The 16,991-nt window shown below is 48.6% G+C and overlaps 1 protein-coding gene across 1 annotated transcript in view; it reads left to right on the top strand.

Annotated features, from left to right (window-relative positions):
* LOC112077805 (amyloid beta precursor like protein 2-like) overlaps positions 1–16,730 on the top strand; it is a 26,938-nt gene extending 10,208 nt beyond the window's left edge. Inside the window, exons 2-3 of the mRNA XM_024144238.2 lie at positions 8,043–8,142; positions 16,420–16,730. Of these exons, the coding sequence (XP_024000006.1) occupies positions 8,046–8,142; positions 16,420–16,691 (369 nt within the window). The 5' untranslated portion in view covers positions 8,043–8,045 and the 3' untranslated portion in view covers positions 16,692–16,730. The remainder of the gene's footprint in view (positions 1–8,042; positions 8,143–16,419) is intronic.
* The last annotated feature ends 261 nt before the right edge of the window (positions 16,731–16,991 follow it).

Raw genomic sequence — 16,991 nt, 5'->3', positions numbered from 1 at the left:
GGAGGGGACCCCCGAGACCCTTAACCAGGAGGGGACCCCCGAGACCCTTAACCAGGAGAGGACCCCCGAGACCCTTAACCTCAGAACGGTGCGACATGATGTTATCTAAGTGAAAAGGCTCTGCTGTGACCTTTAGCATTTCACCTTCAGGACAGCGGGACGTGCCCTATAACATCACCAATGCCTTCACGGCAGATGGCCTGAATCTCTCCTGCCCAGTAAGTGTTCTACAGAAACAATATCCTCATCTCTGAGGATTGACTCTACCTAACCTGGCAAGGGTTGCACCACTCATCCTGATTTGGTTCAGACCACCCACATCTTGTTACCCCGACTAAGCCTACACGAGCTGGAACCAGAAGGAGGGCCCGTTGCTGTCCGTACATCCTTGGGCTGTGCAAGGTCCAGCCCATCTCCTTCTCTCCACCCAAGCTGTACAGTCACAGCAAGTCCTCTTCACCAGAAGCAATCCAGCTCCATCTCCCTGTCCAGCCACTGATCTCCTTCGTAATGTGGAGATGCTATGGAAGATGGACACCTTCACCAACCGGAAGCTACGGGAGGTCACCCGCTCGAAACATGACTCCTATGCATTAGACCTCCTGGAGAAGTGCACCACCACCACTGAACTGGATGGCGTTCAGAGGTACCCGACCCCACTGCTACGGGTGCCCAAACCATCCTCCTCTGGCAACCACGACACGGGCTGTACTCCCACTACTGCATGGAACGTAGCGGCACCTGGTGAAGAATCCTGAGCTTGCTGAAGTTCATAACCGAGAGATTCATTACCTTGTGACGGCAGGCTATGTCACCAAAGTGACAGCTCATGAAGAGGGAAACCCACTCAGTGAATCCTGGTATCTCACTCACCATGTTATCCAGGAAGTACAGACTTGTCTTCAGCTGTTCATTTCAAGCTGCTGGTCAAAGCCTGAATGACTGTCTACTCCCCGGACCAACCTTAGGTCCTTCCTTGCTCGGTGTCCTTCTCCGGTTCCGGCAGCACTCTACAGCCATCAGTGGAGACATCAAAGCCATGTTTCATCAGATTCGTCTGCTGCCTTCCGACACCAGACTGCTCCGGTTCATATGGCGAGATATGGAATGAGACGCAGAGCCCACAATCTATGAATGGCAAGTACTCCCATTTGGCACCACCTGCAGTCCTTGCTGTGCTACATACTTTCTGCAGAGACATGCATGGGAGCACCCATGACAGTGACCCAGAAGTATGGGATTCAGTGGCGAATGCCTTCTATGTGGATCACTGCTTACAGAGCGTCCCATCCACGGCTGAAGCAAAAGCACTCCTTGATAAAGTACGGAATCTCCTGTCCAAAGGTGGATTCGAGGTCCGACAGTGGGCGAGTAACAGAGCGGATGTTATCCAGCACCTTCCGCCACAAGCCAGGTCCAGTAGCAGTGAACTATGGCTATCTCAGTCTGGCGCTAACCCACAAGAGCCCACTCGAGGYCTGAGATGGAGCTGCATACCGGATACCCTGGGGTACAAGCACCGCTCAGCKCTGGGTACCGAAACCCCCACTCTGCACACCATCTATCGGACCCTGGCCAGTCAATACGATCCCCTTGGGTATATCCTGCCATACATAACCCGAACCAAAGTCTTAGTCCAGGACATGTGGCAGACCGAGGGACTGGGATGAACTGATCCACCCGGCTGACCTAGTGGAATGATGGATCTGTTGGGAAACAGAGTTATCGGAGCTCTGCCAAGATGTTATGTACCACCCTGTGCTGACCAACTGGGATCATGCCTGGAACTGCATGTGTTCTGTGACTCTTCGGAGCGAGCTTYTGGGGTGGTTTCCTATCTAAGAGTGGAGGATAAGGCAGGCCACACCCATGTCTCCTTTGTCATGGCCAGGTCCAGGGTCGCACCTAAGAAGCAGTTGTCATTGCCTAGGCTGGAACTCAGCGCTGCCCTTTCCGGAGCCTAGTTGGCCTCTACTTGCGAGCCGAGCTCACCTTGCCAATCCAAAGGGTCATCTACTGGATGATTCGACCACTGTACTGACCTGGCTCAAGTCGGAGTCCTGCAGTGTGTTCGTCGGAAATCGCATTGCGAAAATCCAAGACCTAACCAGAAGTCCAGGACTTGGAGGTATGTGGACAGCGTAAACAATCCTGTGGTGACGTTTACTCGTGGTAAAAACCTTAAAGAAACTGGCTCAACCCCATTGCTGGAGCTTGGGACCACCATTTCTTGTCCCAACCAGAGAACGAGTGGCCGGCAGCCCCCAGGCGTGCGGCCCCTCCGCAACAACTGAAAGCTCATGAGTTAAGGAAGTCCACCCAATGCTACAGCATCTCTACTGAACCAACAACAGCTCTCCTCACCTAGCACAATCCAACCACACTCCCGGGTCTGATCGCCACCACAAACCCGACCTCAGATGGGGTGGGCTTCTATACCCACCTCCCTCGCGGCAGGGACACTATTCCTCCAGCATGCACAAGCAGTTAGCTTCCCTGAGGAGCTAAAAGCTCTGAAAGCCGGTTTGGGAAGTGGCTAAGGGCAGCCGTCTTCTCTCTCTTGCCCCAGATATGACCAAATATGACCTCCTCAGACCACCCTTTTGGTCAACAGGAGTAGATTGCTTTGGCCCCTTGACGATCAAGCTAGTTCGTCGAGTGGAAAAGCGCTGGGGTATTCTATTCCAAGTGTTTTGACAACTAGATGTGTTCACCTACTAGAGAGTTGGATACTGAAGCCTTCCTCATGGCCCTACGGCAGTTTTTTTCCCGACGGGGGAAACCTACGAGATCCTGGCTGAACAAACTTCAAGGCAGGAGAAGCCAGGTTGGAGGAGCCTTCCAAGCCATGGAACCCAGCCTCCAGGATCAGCTGGAACCCTCCAGGAGCTCCTCATTTTGAGGAACTGGGAGCAAGAGATCAAATCTGTAAAGACGGGCTTACGAGTCGTCCTGAGGGACCAAACTCACTGAAACTGTCTTGCGTACCGTCCTGATAGAGGTGGAAGGGATACTGAACTCCAAACCCTTTGGATATCTCTCTGCAGACATCGCTGACCCCGATCCGGTTACACCGAATATGCTCTTGATGGGACGCCGAGATGCGTCACTTCCTCAAGCCATGTATACTGATACCAACCTCGTTGGCAGACGCGGTGGCGACACAGCCAGATCTTGGCTGACCATTTCTGGCCCGATTCAATTCGGGATTACCTACCAAGCCTACAGCACAGAGGGAAGGCGGAGAGAAACGGTCAGCCTGGAAACTGGCCAAGTAGTATGACGGTGGCCCCTCAGCTGCTCGAGCATCCTGGCCGGTGGGACGTATCACTAAGACCATGCCTGGGACCGATGGTCGCGTTAGATCAGTGGAGATCCAGGTAAAGAACCGACATATATCCGGCCATTTCCCGACTAATTCCTCTCCCTGAGATGACAGAGGACAGGGAGCAATGAGCCTTTTTGAGGAGTGTGGAATTTAACACATTTCCGGGGTGGCTGTAGAAAAGGCCCATGGAGTTGGTGGAAGAATACTTTAATTCATGGCCACTTGCTCAGCTGGGCTAGGGTGCTTTAATTAGGTCAGGTGGAAATGTACGACAGATCTCAACTCATTAAAAGGAGGAAATCGCCATCGCCCCGATCTCGCTGCTTTCTCTTCCTTTACTCCGTCTAATCCAGAATTTCTGTGCGTCCATGAATCACCACAGACTACCCAGTAAATATACCACTTTATGGTTAAAGGAATTCCTGCCTCAGTCTCATCCATTCCTCTGTCACCTGACCTTGACCACGGTTCACCTTCACTGTCATCCTACCTGTCCAGCTACCCACAAGATTCCACTAATCTTTCAAGAAGGATGGAGTGATCTACAGTGAACCAGTGTTCTGTCATGAGAAGCTGATTCTAGAAGGATTGAGGGATCTACAGTGAACCAGTGTTCTGTCATGGGAAGCTGATTCTAGAAGGATGGAGGGATCTACAGTGAACCAGTGTTCTGTCATGAGAAGCTAATTCTAGAAGGATGGAGGGATCTACAGTGAACCAGTGTTCTGTCATGAGAAGCTGATTCTAGAAGGATTGAGGGATCTACAGTGAACCAGTGTTCTGTCATGGGAAGCTGATTCTAGAAGATGGAGGTGAACCAGTGTTCTGTCATGGGAAGCTGATTCTAGAAGGATGGAGGGATCTACAGTGAACCAGTGTTCTGTCATGAGAAGCTGATTTTAGAAGGATGGAGTGAACCAGTGTTCGTCATGGGAAGCTGATTCTAGAAGGATGGAGTGATCTACAGTGAACCAGTGTGTCTTGTCATGAGAAGCTGATTCTAGAAGGATGGAGGGATCTACAGTGAACCAGTGTTCTGTCATGAGAAGCTGATTCTAGAAGGATGGAGTGATCTACAGTGAACCAGTGTTCTGTCATGGGAAGCTGATTCTAGAAGGATGGAGGGATCTACAGTGAACCAGTGTTCTGTCATGAGAAGCTGATCTCTAGAAGGATGGAGTGATCTACAGATAACCAGTGTTCTGTCATGAGAAGCTGATTCTAGAAGGATGGAGGATCTACAGTGAACCAGTGTTCTGTCATGAGAAGCTGATTTCTGCAGTTCAGCTTGTTGCAGTTGTTTATTTCTCTTCTCTACATCCTGTTTATCAGCAGCTGTAAATTCTCTCTTCAGCCATCAAATCCCCCTGACGTTCTCGCGACATTCAGCTCTGCACGGCAGCCAAGCCAAACAGACTGGAACATTGTGAGCTTTGAAGTCTCTTTATTGTGTAAATTTGACATGTGACTCCAAAGTAGATTCTAAGAAAAGCCTTTGTGCTTTGTGAGGCCTGGCGCTGTGTCTGTTTTTATTAACCGTAACAGTTATTGGAGTGTCTGGGATTAACCCGGCTCTCTGTCCGTTCCTACAGTGGCTCTTCCTTTTAAAAGTTGTCATACTGCAGCACAGCTTGCGGCGTGTATGATGTCATAGTATTTTACCGTCAGCCATTGTTGCCATGAATGCTTGTTGGGCCACCAGAGGGCATCTTCGAAAGCCTGTTGGTGTTTGTTTACTATTCCAAATGATCTCTAGACTTTGTGATTGCTGTACCCTATCAGAGGTCCATGCAGACCAGACGTTCTGATTGCTGTACCCTATCAGAGGTCCATTTAGACCAGACGTTTATGCTGTACCCTATCAGAGGTCCATGCAGACCAGACGTTCTGATTGCTGTACCCTATCAGAGGTCCATGCAGACCAGACGTTCTGATTGCTGTACCCTATCAGAGGTCCATGTAACAGACGTGATTGCTGTACCTATCAGAGGTCCATGTAGACCAGACGTGATTGCTGTACCCTATCAGAGGTCATGTAGACCAGACGTGATTGCTGTACCCTATCAGAGGTCCATGCAGACCAGACGTTCTGATTGCTGTCCCTATCAGAGGTCCATGCAGACCAGACGTTATGCTGTACCCTATCAGAGGTCCATGTAGACCAGACGTTATGCTGTACCCTATCAGAGGTCCATGCAGACCAGACGTTATGCTGTACCCTATCAGAGGTCATGACCAGACGTTATGCTGTACCCTATCAGAGGTCCATGCAGACCAGACGTTCTGATTGCTGTACCCTATCAGAGGTCATTTAGACCAGACGTTATGCTGTACCCTATCAGAGGTCCATGCAGACCAGATGTTATGACTGCTGTACCCTATCAGAGGTCCATGCAGACCAGACGTTCTGATTGCTGTACCCTATCAGAGGTCCATGTAGACCAGACGTTATGCTGTACCCTATCAGAGGTCCATGCAGACCAGACGTTATGCTGTATATCAATGCCCATCAATGCCCAGCTGTATATCAATGCCCATCTGGGGCAAATATCAGTGCCCATCTGGGGGGCAAATATCAATGCCCATCTGGGGGGCAAATATCATGCCCATCGGGGGGCAAATATCCTTTCTGCTGTATTCTGTTATATTCGATCCTGTTTCTATTGTAAAGGAGTGGGAATATAAGCATGTGACGTCTGCTAAATTAACAATTTCATTTCATTGACACGGCTCAAGCCATTAGCCTTCTGCTAATATAGCACAGGTAAATCTGAAAACATGCTATTCTGTTCTTTTGAAATAAATTGTTAGTATCATGCTTTTTTTATGACCTTCCTAAACAAAATATGAACGTATTTCTTTGTGATTGTTTGTATTAAATGTATTTATTAGACAGGCTACTGGTTGGTAGGCTACTGGTTGGTAGGCTACTGGGCGGTAGGCTACTGGGCGGTAGGCTACTGGGCGGTAGGCTACTCGGGCGGTAGGCTACTCGGGCGGTAGACTACTCGGCGGTAGGCTAATGGGCGGTAGGCTAATGGGCGGTAGGCTAATGGGCGGTAGGCTACTCGGGCGGTAGGCTACTCGGGCGGTAGGCTTCTGGGCGGTAGGCTACTGGGCGGTAGGCTACTGGGCGGTAGGCTACTGGTTGGGTCCCGGCTATTCTACAGTTATTATACAATGAGTGCAGCAGACCATCATGGTGCTTTGAGGATGAAATGTTCAAAGTATTAGCCTTTCATGATATTTATCTCTCAAGAAAATATCTCTTCTGCAAGAGTGGAAAATACATGTATTTATTTAAGAAAAGTCAGGGACAGGTGGATGTAATTCTTTAATTTTTTAAAATTGAAATCAAGTTATTGAAATGGCATGGATCTGTGGACGTAAGAGTCCTGTTTACAGTAGCTGTTTTAGAGTTAATTACTGGCATAAAGGCCTACTACAATATACAGGATATCCATCAGTCATTTGTCATCACACAGAATACAAGTCATCCGTGTCTTTAAATACAGRCAATAATTTTTGTTATAAAACTAAATGACAAAGGGAGCCTTGAATAATTAAACTATTAATAAACCTCAACATGTRGGCTAAAGCGATTGACTTCACAATTTTACTGTTTTTAATATTGGCTGTACTAGAGACTTTAAAACCTCTTTTGTTASAACAACCTATATGGGATTGATTATAATTRGTTTTTAAATTATTATTGTATTTGTTGTGCTGTTTCTGTTCGAAATGTAGCTTAATTCAATTGATMAATATTATGGTGWTTCTCTACTACTAAAAACAGAAATCCATTTTACTGTAGCCTATGTAGGCCTCAGGGTTTCCGTTGGGAAAAGATGGCGCTGTACAACGTGACCGGTCAGGAGTAGGCCTAGGCTTCTAAGTGACTGCAAGTGAAGTGCAAAATAATCCTAACATTTCCACACCCTAATTGTAGTCTAACCAATACCCAAACGGAGATTCAGTGAAAAATAAAAATCTGATTTGATTTATCAAGACCAGTCCCCATGCTTGTCTCAGAGCAGCGTGAAACGGTGCTGAAATAGTTGACCACACGCGGTTATTACTTCAAATCCGATTCTAACACTTGGATYACTTTGTGAGTTTCAGTAAGCAACAACTTGTTGCCTTCAATTGCATTACCCTACTTTTCCCCAATATTTCTGTCATTCAGTGATATTTATTCCCGTAGTAATTTGTTATGGATCCATCCAGATGATGTTAGAGAACAGTGCATGTGGTGGGCTATGCAAAGAGATGGGAGAAGTGACATGCCTCACAAACATCCATTAATACATTTAAAGTCCCTAAACTCAGCAAGCGTTTATTGTCCTGCTGATAGCCCATCGAGAGTTGATTGTCCTGCTGATAGCCCATCGAGAGTCGACCTGTCTCTCTCTCGCTGTCCCTGTCTGTCTCTTGAGCTCAGAAGGGCAGACTCACTGGTGGAGAGAAATCTCTATGTAATTGTAGAACGAGGCTGTTTGTCAAACATCAACTGGAAGGTTTACGTGTCTGTGTTTCGGAGCATGTTGTAAAGGCACATTGTTGTCATCCGTTAGCTGTGGGACATTACTAAATCACATCAAGCGTTATCCTACAATAGGCAACACTCAGCTGGTGTTTTGATGGTGTCGGAGGTGTGACTGTCAGTTTGTGTGATCATTGTCACGAAGCCACAACTGTGTGTGTCCTATCTCAGGTGATGACCCACCTACGTGTGATCGAGGAGAGGATGAACCAGAGTCTGTCTCTGCTCTACAAGGTTCCCTACGTCGCCGAGGAGATCCAGGATGAGATTGGTGAGTGCTGCGCTCGCACATTTTACACACACCACACACACACACACACACACACACAAACACACACACACACACACACACACACACACACACACACACGCGGGGCACACACAACCACACACACACACACACCGGATGAGGAGATCCAGGATGAGATTAGTGAGTAGTAAGGGACTGAACTGCCAAAGTTGGAGGAGTAGGAGCGGTAGCAGCGGCAGTAGAGGTGGCGGCGGCGGCAGTAGAGGTGGCGGCGGCGGCAGTAGAGGTGGCGGCGGCGGCAGTAGAGGTGGCGGCGGCGGCAGCAGCGGAGAGCAGCATTAGTCCATGCCTCGGCGAGTTTAGGCTTTTCTGAGAGCAAAAGTGCGGCAACTCCATATTAGGAATGTGTTCCTAATGTTTTGAATACTCTGTGCATGTGTAGCTGTCTCTCAAATGACTAGGGGGCTGGCCAGCGTGGACGGAAATGTATGGAAAATTCTACTGCACAGCTTCCAGAAAAGTAACTTTCAAACTAGGGAATTCGTGGCTAATTTAGTTAAAAACAGTAATTCTGCTCATAGATGATGTAGGAACTACACATTGACACATCCAGCCCAAAGAGGGACTTTAAAAAACACTTCCTTGTCACCCAAGTTCCAGGCACACGTCTTTTTAAATCCATCTCAGAATAATGTTGTCCCGTATTGACCTGACTGTAGTTTTCACTTGCTAATATGTCCTCCTATATAATATTGGAAGTTGCTGTCCAGTTGATAAGAGTTTACCGCTGTTCGAAAGGTTTTTGGGGTGTTGTTACTCAAAGTAAGTGATCCTGTAGTGTGAATATCAAATAAGAACAACTGTATCCAGTGAATAATGCTAATGCTACAAGCTCTGTTAGCTGTAGAGTGGGTTAGCATCATCTTTAGCATGCTCTCGCTACGCTCGTCATACAGTAGTTGACAGTACTGTAATGAAACAGGCAGGGAGCAGGTCTCGAACCCTCGACCTTCTAGCCCGAGGTCCAGCGCGCTATCGACTGTGCCCCAAAAGCACGCTCGAGCGGCAGAGTCGATATCCACGCTTATAAACCCAGGGTCGTTACACTACTTTTATTTCCAGGATGGATAAAAACGTTCTCATGCCTCTCTCTTAATAATAATTTATTCTACTTCTTCTGTAGCGCTTTTCATTACAGAAATCATCTCGAAGCACTTGAAAACAGGGGACAAGAATCAAATAAAAGGGACAAGAATCAAATAAAAGGGACAAGAATCAAATAAAAGGGACAAGAATCAAATAAAAGGGAACAAGAAATCAAATAAAAGGGACAAGAATCAAATAAAAGGGACAAGAATCAAATAAAAGGGACAAGAATCAAATAAAAGGGACAAGAATCAAATAAAACAGCTATATGACAGTGTAAGTCTGTGCTACGATTTCTGACAGGATTTGAAACATTTAGTTGTTTCTAGCCTCCCAACAGTCAAGACTGAACCACATGGCTTGAACAGGAGGATGTGGTCAACGGCAGGAGATGAAGACCCTCCCGAAGGCAGGTGGCGCAGTTCACTCTTCATTCAAGGCGTTTTCACCGGCGCTTTGCCATCCCTGCCGTCTGACTGTGGCTACTCTGTAGCCGTTGACTCGTTATGGCTGTCTCTCCGCCCACTCAGGATGACAGTCCGCACATAACTCCGGAGGAAACCTCCTTAGTGATGAAGGCTCGCCATGCGTTTTGTATTCCTCCTCGTTGGGTCAGGAGACTGTTAGAAATAGCAAAAAATAGGCTGGTGAGCGAATGTTTTGAACATCAAATCACAATAAAATCCTGGCCCAAATGGCATCCAGGGACCTGGTCAAATATATTAGGAAATTCCTCTGTCTGTCTGTCTGTGGCTGGCTGAGGAGGTAATGGAGCTCCATAGCATAAATACAGAACTATATTATTTATGCTTCTCGGTGTGTCTCAGCTTGGGAAACTAAACTAAACCCGCATAACTCACGTAGGACTGTGAACTCAAAACGTATACAAGATGAGAGGAAATGAAATGAGAGGAGCAGGGAGGTTGGGGATCTGAAATGTCTTCCTGCTGCATCTCTAGATGTTTGTAGTTTTTGATTTAGGTTTATAAAAGAGGTGTGTGTGTGTGTGTGTGTGTGTGTGTGTGTGTGTGTGTGTGTGTGTGTATGTGTGCATCTACTGTAGATTAAAGTGCGATGCTTTGACAGAACTGGGTCACAGTACAGTGCTGTTTCTCGATCTCTTTCTCTCTGTATCTCACCCTCTATCTCTGTATCTCTAGCTCTCTATCTCTGTATCTCTCCCTCTATCTCTGTATCTCTAGCTCTCTATCTCTGTATATCTCCCTCTATCTCTGTATCTCTCCCTCTATCTCTGTATCTCTCCCTCTGTATCTCTCGCTCTGTATATCTCTCTATCAATTCAATTCAAGGGGCTTTATTGGTATGGGAAACATATGTTAACATTGCCAAAGCAAGAGAAGTAGATAATAAACAAAAGTGAAATAAATAATAAAAATTAACAGTAAACATTACACTCACAGAAGTTCCAAAATAATAACATATGTCATATTGTGTCTATATACAGTGTTGTAATGATGTGCAAATAGGAAGATAAAATAAACATAAATATAGGTTGTGTTTACAATGGTGTTTGTTCTTCACTGGTTGACCCTTTTCTTGTGGCAACAGGTCACACATCTTGCTGCTGTGATGTCACACTGTGGTATTTCACCCAGTAGATGTGGGAGTTTATCAAAATCGGGTTCTTTGTGGATCTGTGTATTCTGAGGGAAATATGTCTCTCTAATATGGTCATACATTGGGCAGGAGGTTAGGAAGTGCAGCTCAGTTCCCACATTTTGTGGGCAGTGTGCACATAGCCTGTCTTCTCTTGAGAGCCAGGTCTGTCTATGGTGGCCTTTCTCAATAGCAAGGCTATGCTCACTGAGTCTGTACATAGGCAAAGCTTTCCTTAAGTTTGGGTCAGTCACAGTGGTCAGGTATTCTGCCACTATGTACTCTCTGTTTAGGGCCAAATAGCATTCTTCTAGTTTGCTCTGTTTTTTTGTTAATTCTTTCCAATGTGTCAAGTAATGATCTTTTTGTTTTCTCATGATTTGTTTGGGTCTAATTGTGTTGCTGTACTGGGGCTCTGTGGGGTGTGTTTGTGTTTGTGAACAGAGCCACAGGACCAGCTTGCTTAGGGGACTCTTCTCCAGGTTCATCTCTCTGTAGGTGATGGCTTTGTTATGGAAGGTTTGGGAATCGCTTCCTTTTAGGTGGTTGTAGAATTTAACGTCTCTTTTCTGGATTTTGATCATTAGTGGGTATCGGCCTAATTCTGCTCTGCATGCATTATTTGGTGTTTTACGTTGTTGCAGAATTCTGCATGTAAAGTCTCAATTTGGTGTTTGTCCCATTTTGTGAATCCTTGGTTGGTGAGCGGACCCCAGACCTCACAACCATAAAGGGCAATGGGTTCTATAACTGATTCAAGTATTTTTAGCCAGATCCTAATTGGTATGTTGAATTTTATGTTCCTTTTGATGGCATAGAAGGCCCTTCTTGCCTTGTCTCTCAGATCGTTCACAGCTTTGTGGAAGTTACCTGTGGCTCTGATGTTTAGGCCAAGGTATGTATAGTTTTTTGTGTGCTCTCGGGCAACGGTGTCTAGATGGAATTTGTATTTGTTGTCCCGGCAACTGGACCTTTTTTTGGAACACCATTATTTTGGTCTTACTGAGATTTATTGTCAGTGCCCAGGTCTGTCAGGGCCCAGGTCTGTCAGGGCCCAGGTCTGTCAGGGCCCAGGTCTGTCAGGGCCCAGGTCTGTCAGGGCCCAGGTCTGGCAGGGCCCAGGTCTGGCAGGGCCCAGGTCTGGCAGAATCTGTGCAGAAGATCTAGGTGCTGCTGTAGGCCCTCCTTGGTTGGGACAGATCTAGGTGCTGCTGTAGGCCCTCCTTGGTTGGGGCACAGAAACCCAGATCATCAGACAGGAGACATTTGAACTCACATTCTAGATAGGGTGGGACCGGGTGCTGCAGACTGGTCAGTATGGGTGAGGCCCGGGTGCTGCAGACGGTTCTAGTAGAGGCGTGAAAGGCTCGGGTGCTGCAGACTGTTCTAGTAGGGTGAGGCGTTCTTGCGGACGGTGTCTAGTAGGGTGAGGCCGGTGCTGGCAGACTGTTCTGTTAGGGTGAGGCCGGGTGCTGCAGACTGTTCTAGTAGGGTGAGGCCGGGTGCTGCAGACTGTTCTAGTAGGGTGAGGCCGGTGCTGCAGACGTCTAGTAGGTGAGGCCGGGTGCTGCGGACGGTTCTAGTAGGGTGAGGCCGGGTGCTGCAGACTGTTCTAGTAGGGTGAGGCCGGGTGCTGCAACTGTTCTAGTAGGGTGAGGCGGGTGCTGCAGCAGTCTAGAGGGTGAGGCCGGTGCTGCGGACTGTTCTAGTAGGGTGAGGCGGGTGCTGCGGACGGTTTCTAGTAGGGTGAGACGGGTGCTGCGGACGGTTCTAGTAGGGTGAGGCCTGGTGCTGCAGACGGTTCTAGTAGGGTGAGGCCGGTGCTGTTCAGACGGTTCTAGTAGGGGTGAGGCCGGGTGCTGCAGCTGTTCTAGTAGGTTGTGAGGCCGGGTGCTGGCAAGACGGTTTAGTGGGGTGAGGCCGGGTGCTGCAGACGGTTCTAGTGGGGTGAGGCCTTTTCGGGTGCTGCAGACGGTTCTAGTAGGGTGAGGCCGGGTGCTGCAGTACGGTTTCTAGTAGTGAGTGAGGCTATGGGTGCTGCAGACTGTTCTAGTAAGGTGAGGCGTGTAGCCGGTGCTGAGACTGTTCTTAGTAGGGTGAGGCGCGGGTGCTGCAGACTGTTCTAGTAGGGTGAGGCAGGGTGCTGCAGCGTTCTAGTAGGGTGAGGCCGGGTGCTGCAGACTGTCTAGTAGGGTGAGTGCGGGTGCTGCAGACTGTTCTAAGTGGGGTGAGGCCGGGTGCTGCAGACGGTTCTAGTGGGGGTGAGGCCGGGTGCTGCAGACTGTTCTAGTAGGGTGAGGCCGGGTGCTGCAAGACGGTTCTAGTAGGGTGAGGCCGGGTGCTGCAGACGGTTCTAGTAGGTGAGGCCGGGTGCTGCAGACTGTTCTAGTAGGGTGGAGGCCGGGTGCTGCAGACTGGTCTAGTAGGGTGAGGCGCGGGTGCTGCAGACTGTTCTAGTGGGTGAGGGCCGGGTGCTGCAGACTGTTTGCTGAGATGAGGGTGAGGCCGCTGCTGCAGACTGGTTCTAGTAGGTAGTGAGCCGGTGCTGCAAGACTGTTCTAGTAGGTGAGGCGGGTGCTGCAAGACTGGTCTAGTAGGGTGAGGCCGGGTGCTGCAGAACTGTTCTAGTAGGGTGGAGGCCGGGTGCGCAGACTGTTTCTAGTAGGGTGAGGCGGCGGGTGCGCAGACGGTTCTAGTAGGGTGAGGCCGGGTGCTGCAGACTGTTCTAGTAGGTGAGGCCGGGCTGCAGACGTTACTAGTAGGGTGGGCCCGGGTGCTGCAGACGGTTCTAGTAGGGTGAGGCCGGGTGGCTTCCGGCAGACTGTTCTATGTAGGGTGAGGCCGGGTGCTGCAGACTGTTCTAGTAGGGTGAGGCCGGGTGCTGCAGACGTTCTAGTAGGGTAGAGGCCGGGGCTGCAGACGGTTCTAGTAGGGTGAGGCCGGGTGCTGCAGACTGTTTCTAGTAGGGTGAGGCCGGTGCTGCAGACGGTTCTAGTAGGGAGGCCGGGTCGCTGCAGACGGTTCTAGTAGGGTGAGGCCGGGTGCTGCAGACGGTTCTAGTAGGTGAGGCGGGTGCTGCAGACGGTTCTAGTAAGGGTGAGGCCGGGTGCTGCAGACGGTTCTAGTGCCCTCGCCAATTCGTTGGATTACCAGAATGCGTTGGACCAGCAGTGTCTCACAGACATTTTCAAACCTCTCCCTGACCCAGTCTGTAATATCTACATGTTTCAAGCAGACCACCCAAGAACACTAAGGTGACCTGCCTAAATGTCTACCGCCCCATAAAACTCAATCTGTAGCCATGAAATTCTTTGAAAGGCGTGTCATGGCTGCACACAACAACACCAGACACCCTGGATCACTACATTTACCACCATATCCCAAGACCACTGGATGCCACTACAATTTACACCATCATCCCCAGACACCCTGGATCCACTACAATTTACACCATCATCCCCAGACACCCTGGATCCACTACAATTTACATACGTATCAAAAGGTTGGCTTGTCCTCATTTAAAGTCACATCATTACTCGCCCTCTTTGTTTACAAAGCTCTACTGCACAACATTTACATTACATTTACATTTAAGTCATTTAGCAGACGCTCTTATCCAGAGCGACTCACAACCTCACTTTGTAGTTGAAGTATAAAGACATTTGCGGTGTTGGTTAACTCTTGAGCTTCCACGTCTCTCTACCGAATTGGGGTTTTAGTTTTGATGCGCCCCACTGCTGGAACAATCTGCAGATCTTGTTGAAAAGGGATGTTCAGGCAGTTTAGGGTATTATCTATGATTTGTATTTGAGTTTTGTTTTTGTTGTATTTTATCTGTTGCTTGTAAAACGCAGGGCTCCATTGTAAAAAAGACCTTGGTCTCAATGGGATTCCCTGTTGAAATAAAGGTCAAATACCGCCTCAACAAATCTACAGATTACACAATCTCAATCGCACTCCACACTGCCCTTTCCCACCTGGACAAAAGGAACACCTATGTGAGAATGCTGTTCATTGACTACAGCTCAGCGTTCAACACCATAGTACCCTCCAAGCTTATCACTAAGCTAAGGACCCTGGGACTAAACACCTCCCTCTGCAACTGGATCCTGGACTTCCTGACGGGCCGTCCCCCAGGTGGTGAGGGTAGGCAAGAGCACATTCGCCACGCTGACCCTCAAGACGAGGGCCCCTCGGAAGTGTGCACTTAGTCTCCTTATGTACTTCCTGTTCATCCACGACTGCGAGGCCAAAACCATCATTAAGTTTGCTGACGACGCAACAGCGGTAAGCCTGATCACCGATGACGATGAGACGGCCTATAGGGAGGAGGTCAGAGACCTGACAGTGTAGTGCCAGGACAACAACCTCTCCCTCAATGTCTGCAAAAGACAAAAGGACAAAAGATTTCCTGATCTACAGGAAAATGAAGGCCGCACACGCCCCCATCCACATCAACAAGGCTGCAGTAGAGCGGGTCGAGAGCGTCACGTTCCTCGGGGGTCCACATCACTATGGAATTAATATGGTCCACACACACACACACCAACACAGCAACGCCTCTTACCCGTCAGGAGGAGGATACATGTTCTAGTTTTACAGATCCTCAATCAATTCTGCACCATCGAGAGCATCTTGACTGGCTGCATCACCGCTTGGTATGGCAGCTGCTCGGCATCCGACCACAAAGGCGCTACAGAGGGTAGCCTGCCATCCAGAACCTCTATACCAGGCGGTGTCAGAGGAAGGCCCTAAAGATTGTCAAAGACTCCAGTCAACAAAGTCATGAACTGTTCTCTCTGCTATCTCATGGCAGGCGGTACCGATGCACCAAATCTGGAACCAACAGGACCCTGAACAGCTTCTACCCCCAAGACATAAAACTGCTAAATAGTTCAATAGTTAGTTCAATAGCTACCCGGTCTAACTATTTAACTATCTGCATTGACCCTTTTTGCACGAACTATTTTGACTCCTCACATACCCTATTGTTACTAGGCAACAGGATAGATAATAAACAGTAACTTTATCCCTACCTATATGTACATATCTACCTCAACTACCTCATGCCCCTGCACATCACCTCTGTACTGGGACCCCATGTATAAAAGTTATCGTTACTCATTGTGGACTTATTTCTAGTGTTATTCATTTTTCTATAATATTATTTTTTAAATTGTTGTGAAGGGCCCGTAAGTAAGCAATTCACCTGTTCTTTACAAAGTGACAAATAAAACGATTCCATGATCTCTCCTCCTCCTCCTCCTTTCTTCTCCTCCTTTCCTCACTTCCTCTTCTCCTCCTGTCCTCACTTCCTCTCCTCCTCCTCTCCTCTTCTCCTCCTGTCCTCACTTCCTCTCCTCCTCCTCTCCTCCTCCTCCTCTCCTCACTTCCTCTCCTCACTTCCTCTCCTCACTTCCTCTCCTCACTTCCTCTCGTCACTTCCTCTCCTCCTCCTCTCCTCCTCCTCCTCTCCTCACTTCCTCTCCTCCTCCTCTCCTCCTCCTCTCCTCCTCTTCTCCTCCTGTCCTCTAGATGAGTTGCTTCAGGAGCAGAGGGCAGACATGGACCAGTTCCTGTCGTCCATCTCAGAGTCTCAGCCGGACGTTACCGTGTCATCAGAGGAGAGTGTGGAGCTTCCTGTCTCCGAGGGGAAACCCTACCGCCCCTTCCAGGTCACCTCCCTGGGATCGCGACCTGAACCAGAGGGTGAGACCCAGACTAAAACACTATTTCATACCCTATACCCCTCTCAACCAAGTGTGCACTTGCCCACTCCGCCCTCAGAAATCCGGGTAGAACTGTAAACTCACTCTAACCAAGGTAACCAAGGTTACACTACATAAGTCCATGAGGGGTAGTGAACGAGTGCACACTTTAGGGAGAATCGTTGAGAATGGAAGTGCAGTCCTAGTCCTGGGCAGTATTGTAGACAGCTAAAGCCTGGTCCTGGTCCTAGTACTGGGCAGTATTGTAGACAGATAAAGCCTGGTCCAGTGTCCAAAGTCCTTAGACTGGCGTGACCAGCTAACTGTCCTATCTGAGTTGTAGGAACAGATAAAGCCTGTCCTAGTCCTAGCTGGCAGTATTGTAGACATATAAAGCCT

This window comes from Salvelinus sp. IW2-2015, unplaced genomic scaffold, assembly GCF_002910315.2.
Source record: "Salvelinus sp. IW2-2015 unplaced genomic scaffold, ASM291031v2 Un_scaffold4928, whole genome shotgun sequence".
Lineage (NCBI taxonomy): Eukaryota > Metazoa > Chordata > Actinopteri > Salmoniformes > Salmonidae > Salvelinus > Salvelinus sp. IW2-2015.
Note: the sequence above shows the minus strand (reverse complement) of the source record. Positions and strands in the feature narration are given on the sequence as shown.